Source organism: Pundamilia nyererei, unplaced genomic scaffold (assembly GCF_000239375.1).
Source record: "Pundamilia nyererei isolate P.nyererei 1_Seehausen unplaced genomic scaffold, PunNye1.0 scaffold00261, whole genome shotgun sequence".
Classification (NCBI taxonomy): Eukaryota; Metazoa; Chordata; class Actinopteri; order Cichliformes; family Cichlidae; genus Pundamilia; species Pundamilia nyererei.
In genome coordinates this window covers 191500-201274 of record NW_005187662.1, presented here as the reverse complement: position 1 = coordinate 201274, position 9775 = coordinate 191500, and the positions used below count along the sequence as shown (strand labels likewise).

Genomic DNA, 9775 nt, shown 5'->3' with positions numbered 1-9775 from the left:
GCCTCCTCTCCCTTTGAAAGTGAATAGAATTTATAAAGGAGAGAAGGATTCAAAGGACTACAGGGTCTGCTGGGAGTCTTTAGAGGGGCTTCCAGTCCCTGAGAGGTGCCCCAGACAGCCACACCACCCACTGAGGTCCGGGGCTTTGTGAGGAGCCGACAGCCATTGTTACTGCTGTTACTGGCTGAGCAGCTATTGTCCGGCTTCCTCTGTAGGACTGGCTTTGACGTGCAGATCCACCCTGTGACCTAAACACACACACACACACACACACACACACACACACACACACCCTTCATATTTCACATGCTTTCCCATACAGATTTTACACCAGAGGAGTCAGCTGGTCTTCTGGGAGACACGTGACACTTATACCAGACTTAAAAGGCAACTGTCACAGTGACGTAGGATACAGAGTTTATAAATGTATACAGACATATATATGAGAGATAATGGAAAGTTTCAGGATTCTTTGTTAAGTCTGTGCGTGTGCAATTGTGTGTGGACACACAGGATTTCCTGCCCTGGAGCCTTTGGCAAACAAACCGATAATATACAGGAAAAAAAATTCCTGACAGTGATGAAGTTTGTTCACTTCTGTGTGGGAATGAAGATGGACAACCACGAAAAGCAACAATGAGGACTTTTTTTTTGGTCATGTTTTGAAGGGTTTGCAGACGGTTTTGCAAAGTTTAAATATCTCATTCATGTCCTTCTCCTAATGTCTCTCTCTGTCTTTTTTCCTCTTTTTGTCTTCTTCAGGTGAACAGTATGTCGGTGGAGGGTAAGACGCATTCAGATGTTGTTGCTGCCATTAAAGCCGGCGGGCACGAGACCCGGCTGCTGGTGGTGGACCCCGAAACAGACGCCTTCTTCAAGAGGTGCCGGGTCACCCCCACCTCTGAGCACCTGACTGGTGAGAGCACGATTTCATGCTCATTGTGAGGCTTTACAAGTTGTGCAGAAGGGGTGGAGCAAATGAGTGCATTTAGCTGCTTTATCAGACATGTTATGGACACAAGCCTTCTCCTTCCGTCTTCCCAAACAAGCAGCACATTAAAACCCCGCTTTTTTTCCTCTCTTTGCTCGTTTCTTTCTGTCTTTATTCTTTTGCCAAGGATCACAGAGAGACAGAGATGCTAAGCCACTTCCTGATATCTCCCCCCCATGTTTTTGATCTGAAAACATCAGCCTAAGCTAAAAAAAACTGAAGGCTTTAATGCTGAAGTCTCTCTTCTAAAGTTTATTATTACACAGCAACTTAAATAAACCACAAGTGGATAGTTTGACCCTCCCCACCCAAAAAAAAGTCAGCACATTTTGTCCTTAATCAGAGGAGTAATAGCAATAATATTTAAATATAATTACAGGCACGAGAGATGCCTCTAATTCCTTGCTCGAAGACTTTCTAACTTTTCTCAGGACTGGGTGTACCCACCACAGCCCCCAGGGGGAGCACTAGCATAGCCTGTGACTCGGGGTCCCTCCACGGTGCAACAGCTGGTCCTCTGTGTGGGTGTGTGGCTGGCTGTGGTGCAGCGTCTGAGTGCCACTCTGCCACAGGAGTTCCCCCCATATTAACATGATGCCACCGGCTGTTGGCATGGCAAAAGCCTGGGCACGCTCAGTGGGGAGGGGGTCAGCTGTCAGGGCCAAGGTCCTGAGTTGCCAGGTCCTGAGCTGCTGGTATATACAACAAACCTGCTATAGATTAATGTACATCATCTAGTTTAGTAGAAGCAAAGCTTGTTTCAGATTCTGTTTAGTCTGACTAGATTCAAAATCCAAACGATACTCAGATTACTTTCGTGCATCACAGCAAAAAAGGAAAACTTTAATTTAAGAGGGAGAAACCAAAACAAGTCTTGGATATTTATGCTAAAAATGACCTAAATGATTGTTTTATTACTTAAATCTATTTTCTACTTGATGTTTGTATTAAACGTCTCATGATTATTTGAGTTTCTTTGTAAAATGAACTTGAGTAAAAGCATAAAGGGGCAAATTTGTACATCAGCACAATGCTTAAATAATCGTAGTTGGTTTATTGCAGTCAGACCTAGTGCAGGATTAAAATAATAGCGCTCTACAGGAGAAACATTCCAGTGAGGTGTTTCCCAGGTAACTGCCTGCACTTCTCTTCACATGCTGCCCACTCAGAGGGCACCTGCCTACACGACTCTCCATGTCAGCGCTCACACACTCTCACACGCACGCACGCACACACACTCTGCAGCCCTGCTGGCCAGCACCTTTTGTTTGGTTTCCAAGGTGCCAGCTCCAAGTGGCCTCTCAGCCTGGAGCTGGATCTGTATTAGGACTTGGAGAGGCTCCATTCAGACTCAGGGGTGCAAACACGCTCACACACAGCAAAGACCTGAGGGCTCAAATCTCAGATTAGCTCTGAAGGAGCAGCTGATAGAAGCTACAATAACAAAAAGGCAATTCTTGGCTGTGCAGAGAAACCGAGGGATGGAAGGTAAGGGTGAGAGATGGGAATGTGTTTGTTTGTTTGTGGGAAAAATAAATAAACATGGGGAAAATTTTTGACTTGAGCTTTTTGAAAGATAGCTGATCGGAGGAGGACCATCTCATCGAAGAGATGGCCCACTGGTGAGTTATAGATGATCTAGAGCAGGTGCTGGCGAGATGAAAGTTGAGCTTAAGAGGAACTCTTGATCTAGGAAAGTGGAGCTCTGAAGGACAGAAGGTATCATGACAGTGCCACGACAGGGAGCCTGAGAGCTGATGCTGATGACTAATAGTTGCTTCATTTTGTTTTTGACAGGTCCGCTGCCAGAGCCCATCGTTAACGGAGGGATGGAGGAGAAGGTAAGACCCACCAGAAGCACTTAGAGGTTTGCTTTAGCAGGGGAAAGGTCTTTTTTTCAGACTCAAAAACAAGAAGTGCTCCTGCTTTAAATGCTCTGTTGCTCTTCATGTGCTGCTTAACCCAGCGGGCCAAGGCCAGGCAAGGAAAGCAGCATTCAGCTTTTGTTTTGGAGTGCTGCGCCACACGAGAGAATCGATAGGCTGCTGAAATGAGTTATTAATCGCACTTTCCTGTAATTGTGTGTGTAGTTCCTGTAGAAAACTCCACCCAGTCAGCCATTAACTTGAAATTATTTGCAAAAGTTTGACAGAGTAATGTACAAAATAAAAATCCGACAATAGGATTTTTCCCTACGCACTTTGGGCTGAGGCGTGGAGATTGTCGCAGCTTCCTGTAAATCCCGCCGGAGGATTTGGGTGTAATGCCGCTGAGACACAACAGTCGACGTTTACAGCAGGAGGCGAGCGAGCACACTCCCAGTTAGACGAGAAATCCGTTACTCACTTTGTTACCGCAGGAAAAAACGTTATGCTTTACACCGAAAGCCACGTTTGCTTACTCACACAGCTCTTTGTTGTACCTGCCTTATATTTATCTAACATCTACACCACCCACATATGACACAGGAGGAGGAAGAACTTTCAAACTCCTCACAGGCGCACAGTTTCTGTCCACTGAAACACTGGAGAGCTTTTAATTTGAAGTGGAAACAGGAAATGTTGAGTCTTTTATAAATGGTATCTTTAACAGAGCGGCCTCGGATCAAAAGTAATTAAGCGCCACCACAAGGAATAAGAAATGGGAAGCAGGAAATATGAACATTGTTCTTAGGCTTTTAACTTTTATTGTTTAAAAATTTCAAATCCTGTTGTGACGAATAATAAAGGAAATTTGAAGTCACGGTGCCATTGAACATAGCTAGCAGGTACCAACTGTTAAGGTGGATTGTGGCATTTCATGTTATGAGAAGCAATCAAGACACCTTAAATGCCATTTATACTGTGTGTGTGTGTGTGTGTGTGTGTGTGTGTGTATACGTATATATGTTATATTAAATATTCTATATATATTTATATATATTCAAAAGTTCAGAAATTAAAGACGTTATTAAACATAGATAGCTGGGCATCGTGTCATCTGAGTGAGCATGCGCTATGAAGACTGGTTTTGCAAGCCAGCTCAACAAAATCTTAAAAAACCCTGTTGGAGATGCATCATCATTCTCTTTGGAGCCAGTCTTTCTGCTCCAGCCACTGAAAACAGACCAACTACTCTCACTTTATAGAAAACCTCTCTGGGCAAACGCTACAGCGGGTGGTGGCACCAGCTTCAACCTCTGGCATTAGCTTTATTGCTGCTGGTTTGAGACATTTAACCTGACTTTCTCTAAAGGAAACCAGATCTGCCAGCTGTAGATCAGGATAGGTGTTTTTTCCCCGATTTCAGTGTTTACGCTAAGCTAAGCTAAGCTAAGCTAATCAGCAACTTGCTTTACTGAACTACTATCTCTGGCTCCTTTTCACATCATTTCTTTTGTCATGTAAACATCCCATCTGCCCCACCTGGTCGTGGCAGATGGCTGCCCCTCACTGAGCCTGGTTCTGGTTTCTTCCTGTTTAGAAAGGGAGTTCTTCCTCCCTACTGTTGCCAGGTGTTTGCTCAAAGGGTTGTCTGATTGTTGGGCTTCTCATTGTAAGGTAAAGATCCTGCAATAATACGGAGAAAAGCACCTTGTGGTGACTGCTGTTGTGATCTTGCCGCTGTATAAATGAGTGGTTTCAGTATTCCAGCAAATTTAGGTGCGTGTGTGTGTGTGTGTCTAGCTGCGTCACAGGAATGCTTTCTGAGGGCCTCTCAAGTAACCGAGTCTTTCGTTCCCGTGTGAATACCTTAGACTTTTATGTAAATCAGGCGATGACTTGAGATAATGGCCGGGTTCGGATGAAGAGCACAAACTGAAAGAAGCTACTGTGTTTAAAAGCGGCAGCCTTTCACTTTGGGCCTTTGTCCAAAAACGCTCAAAGTGAAGCCTGACCCCGGACTTCCCGCCAGTCAGGATCTACATGTGCTGCGGTGAAGTTGCATGTTCCACGTATTGTTGCGTAACAAAAGGTCGAAGAGCTGAGAGGGAGGGGGGGCGTGGGAGCAAGAGGTCAGAGAGAAATCGTCACGGAGGTGAAAGATATTTTTAGTGGCCTAAAAAAACCTAAATGCAGTCAGGATTTACAGGCTTAGTGCTGATTCTTCCTGTTACGCTGCAGGAAAGGTTAGGGTTTAAACTCCTGCACGCTGCTGGAAAAATGAGGGAGCGTTGAAAGCTTTAACCAGGAAGAATTTCTCAGATTTCACCTGTCACCACTCTTATCAAAACAAAGATTAACTTTGAGATTTTACTGATTAGATAACACTTTTTGCCCTCAGATATTTCCAGAAGTATTAAAAGCAACTTGTGTGTGTCACTAAATTGAACTAAATTGAACACATTTAACAGTAAGAAGGGACCTCAGAGCTGTGAAGTGTATTTAGTTGTTTTTATGAAACATTTTTGATGTGTGAAAATAGTCTTGAAAAACCTGCAACCTGTTTGTCATTCATAGGCGGAAAGTACCTTTTTTCTTAATAAGGGAAAAAATAACTAATCCAATGCTGCCTCCTGGTGGAGAGGTTTGGTATTGACAGGAATGTTGGGAAAAAGTTGGAATTTTACAAATCTTCATCAGTGATGCTCACTGGCGTTTGTGTTTGCAGGTGAACGGCAGCGTGGCGAAAGAAGCGACGAGGGATTCGAAGGTGTCCGTCAGCCCCTCCCCGTCCAACGCCTCGTCTAACGCCTCGCTCACAACCCCGCCCGCGAACACCCCGCCTGAGGTAACGCCACACAAGACAACACAGAGTGCAGCACTCACTCTTGTTAGAGTTTCCCTGGTTTTCTTACTTGCTTGCTTTTCTTTCAACAGGGAGCAATCACAGACACCATCCCGGCTCTGAACCTGACGCTGCAGCAGGTCAAAGAGCTCGCCCACCAGAAACGCTCCAACAAGAGAGCCCCGCCCATGGACTGGACCAAGAAAAACGAACTCTTCAGCAACCTATAGGGCCTCACCTGAGACACACACACACAAAGCAATCAGACAGATTTTTTAAAAATAATTATTATTATCTTAAAGAAAAGTTCCAGCCTTTGGGTAAATTATTCCTTTTATTATGCTCTTCATGCTATTATAACCCAGATATTATGCTATAAAATGTCCTACTACCAAGAAAAGTGCATATGCCAATGAGAGAGAACTGCATGTGCAACCATGGCCATGTGTGTATGCGGGCGTAGGTTTTTCTGAGCTTGTGTGGATCCAAGAAGGAGCGCTAAGATTCCTTATCCGCCTTTTAAAAGTTTATACTAATGTTTAAAACACTGAAGTGTCTTCTGATAAAACAGCGCGACAATCAATACATTTCTCTCTGTTTTCGGGAGCAAACCTCTGGCAGTAGACAGAGTTGAACTGCTTTTCATGTCCTTAATTTCACTGGATTTCTTTTCTTTTAGCCGATATCACCATAGAGCTCTTTCTTCTCTAATTATTTCTTACATTTTGGGAAATGCTTACTGATGCCTTTTAAAACTGGAAATCGCTGTATTTTGAAGTGTGTTCTATTATAATATATGTACATACATCATATATCATGTATATTTTTTATGCATATGACTTAAATCCACACCGTAACGAACTCAACTTTAACCCTTTGCAACAGTGTCGTCCTGCCACTCAGCGATACCCGCGTTATCTTTTATAAAATGTGAACTGCAGCATATTATTAGTGTAACTTATACCGCCCGTATAACCATTATTGTTACTGTGAATGACTGCTCACACAGTTCACATTTTTAGCATACTGAATATTTTTATTGGAAATTAGAAATTGTGAGGTTTTTTTTGTTTTGTTTTTTTACTTATTTCTGTGTAAAGAGCTATAATTGTGTAGGATTTGGATGATGTTCATAAGAGGGGAGTGGCTGCGTGTCTTTTAAACTATATGCATTTGTCCAGTATTGATAAAGGCTATCATTTTAATGACTGAATTATATGAAGAGTTTTTGTAGTTTGTGTAAGCAGTAAGAGATTTCTATTCTGTAATGCGTCGATCATCTCAGCGTTATCCTGGTCTTTGAGAATAAATAAAAGTACTATTGTTTGTGTGTGTGTTTGTGTGTGTGTGTGTGTGTGTGCGCGTGTGCGCGCGTGCGTGCGTGCACACACCGGTGACTGGGACCTCGACCTCCAGCAGGCCACAACGATGCCGCCACCATGTTATGGTATACTTTGAATCAGCCGTTTCTCTCCTACTTCCCCCTCCACATCGTCTGGTAAAAGATCGGTTTCGTTTTCATTTGCTGAAAGAATTTTCTCTCCTTGATTTAAGGGTTCGTTTTGGGGGGTTTCAGTCTAATGATGAAGTCTTAATTCATCAGTAGGAGCGTTGAATTTCAACAAATTCAACACTTTGAATGAACAACAACAGTCACCTCAAGGCACTTTATATTGTAAGGTAAACCCTACAATCATATGACACCCTATGAGCAAGCACTTTGGCGATGGTGAGAAGGAAAAACTCCCTTTTAGCAGGAAGAAACCTCCAGTAGAACCAGGCTCAGGGAGGGGCGGGACCATCTGCCGCAAACCATTTGGGATAAGAGAAGGAAGACAGGACAACAGACATGCTGTCGAAGAGAGACAGAGTTTAATAACAAGTATGATTCAGTGCAGAGGGTCTATTAACACATAGTGAGTGAGAAAGGTAACTGAAGAAGAAACACTCAATGCATCATGGGAATCCCCCAGCAGCCTGAACCTATTGCAGCATTACTAAGGGAGGATTCAGGGTCACCTGATCCAGCCCTAACTAGATGTTTTAGCAACAAGAAAAGTTTGAAGCCTAATCTTAAAAGTAGAGCTAGCGTCTGTCTCCTGAATCCAAACTGGAAGCTGGTTCCTCACATACCATTTTTAAATACTCTAGGAACCAGAGAGTGTTTGTAAAATTGTGTGTAAAATATCTATAACTGGTAAACTGTTTATATAATACTGAAACCCCAGCAGCTAGATCAATGGAGGAGTCAGCAACATATAAAATAGTGTCATCTGCATAAACATGTACACTCTGGTAGAGATAAAATTGCATGTGTACAATGTGAATAAACAAGCCTTTGGCATTTAATCAGAAAGACTCATATTTTAAAAATACATAAATAAAATACAACACAATTTTAAATATACGTGTGACGCTTTCAGTGTCCTCATTTCCTCAGATAAAGTTTTCTGAGATTTTTATGGCCTACAAGTCGGGACAGCAGAGTGGTGTCCGAGCCACTCGTCTACCCTCCATCATGTCACTGTGTCTCCAGCAGCTGTCTCTTACTAATGGCCTCGACCTTTCTGCTCTTCCTTTATAACCCCACCATCATTATCACATCTCACTGTCACACCCCGAGCTGTACACTTTCCGTCTCTAGGGTTCAATTAACCTAATTGGACTTCATGACACTGATGGAGGGTGAAATTAGGTAAAATGATGACTGGGTAAAGATACATAATAATAATAATGATGATGTTTGTTATAATTGCCTATTAAGATTAAACAGCAGGGTGATTGTTACAGCAACAGTATGAATTCTGCTCGTATTAACTAGAAATACTTTGAGTACCCACATAATGTCTGTGAAACTTTCTATTAAAGAACTCTTTCACCTTTGGGGGCAACTAAATAGCTTTATTGTGCAAACAAAAATTAGGAATTTAAATTTAAGGACATTTGATATCCACTCTGATGCTAAAGTTTACACTAATCGTAATAAGAGAGCGCTTTATTTGTGAGTGTTGAGAGTGGAGGACAGTTATAGCGCTGTATGAAACTGCAGCCAGCAGGTGCTTAACTTAGCATTAGCACGTAGACTGGTGTATGTGTCAATTAAACAAACAAAGGATAATATATTAAACAGTAAGCAGATACACGTGTAAGCAGTTTCTAGTTTACCTTAAAACAAATCTTTTATAGCACTCTCAACAAAAACAGTGGATTTTTCTTACTAATGCTAAGTTTATAATAGTTATAAAATGGATTTTTGGCACCAGAAACTTTCTGCTGTAGTCGAAATGAACATTCAGGACTGTTAATGCTGCTGTGGGACCCCCACCTGAAAAAATCCAGTGTAAGTCACCCATCTATAATGTATGCAACAGCAAATAGAGCTGTTTTTAATTTGTTTTGTTGTTTTTTAGCTGCCTTTGTTTTCCTCTGCTGGTATTCTAAATAATAACCATGTTGGAAGCTGAGTGTTTTCATTAGAATCAGAATGGAACTTAAAAAAAAATTCTATTCTTTTAGTATCATTTTATATTTACATTAACAGTGAGTTTCAGTGAGCTTTGTACAAAACAGCTGGTAAGAATCTCCTCCAATCGGCTACTTTTTACTCTGAGTACATTTCAGAGGTTTTACTTTTTCATTTTTACTTGAGTAAGAAGGTCAAATCTTGACTTCAACTTTTGCTACGATATTTGTTTAAAGGAATTTCACCTTTATTTGATAGAGTACTGAATCAATGTACAGACACCCTTTCTAGAGTATCTGTATTTGTACCTAATTGATACCCGTGTGTAGTTTTGCCACCTCTGTCCAAAGATGCACCAGAAGCACTGAAACGCAGACGCTCAGTTCCTAAAGGGCACAGAGTCGGATAAATAACTTGTCTTTTGTTACTTCTGGTTGAGTCCGAGGACTAGGAAAGAAGAACTGAGTGTGCCGCACTCCTATAATCCATGTTTTATATTTTACAAGCCAGCATCTGAAGGCTGCGTAACCTGTTGGTGTTCATGTTGTCTTGAGGTTAGTGCAGGCATTAGAGGTGGGCGGATAGATCCAGATATCAATAGTATTGATATCAAG

The 9775-nt window shown here is 42.1% G+C and overlaps 1 protein-coding gene across 1 annotated transcript in view; it reads left to right on the top strand.

Annotated features, from left to right (window-relative positions):
• nherf1b (NHERF family PDZ scaffold protein 1b) overlaps positions 1 to 7028 on the top strand; it is a 30653-nt gene extending 23625 nt beyond the window's left edge. The window contains exons 4-7 of the mRNA XM_013915150.1: positions 763 to 916; positions 2789 to 2832; positions 5582 to 5701; positions 5791 to 7028. Of these exons, the coding sequence (XP_013770604.1) occupies positions 763 to 916; positions 2789 to 2832; positions 5582 to 5701; positions 5791 to 5928 (456 nt within the window). The 3' untranslated portion in view covers positions 5929 to 7028. The remainder of the gene's footprint in view (positions 1 to 762; positions 917 to 2788; positions 2833 to 5581; positions 5702 to 5790) is intronic.
• Positions 7029 to 9775: the final 2747 nt, after the last annotated feature.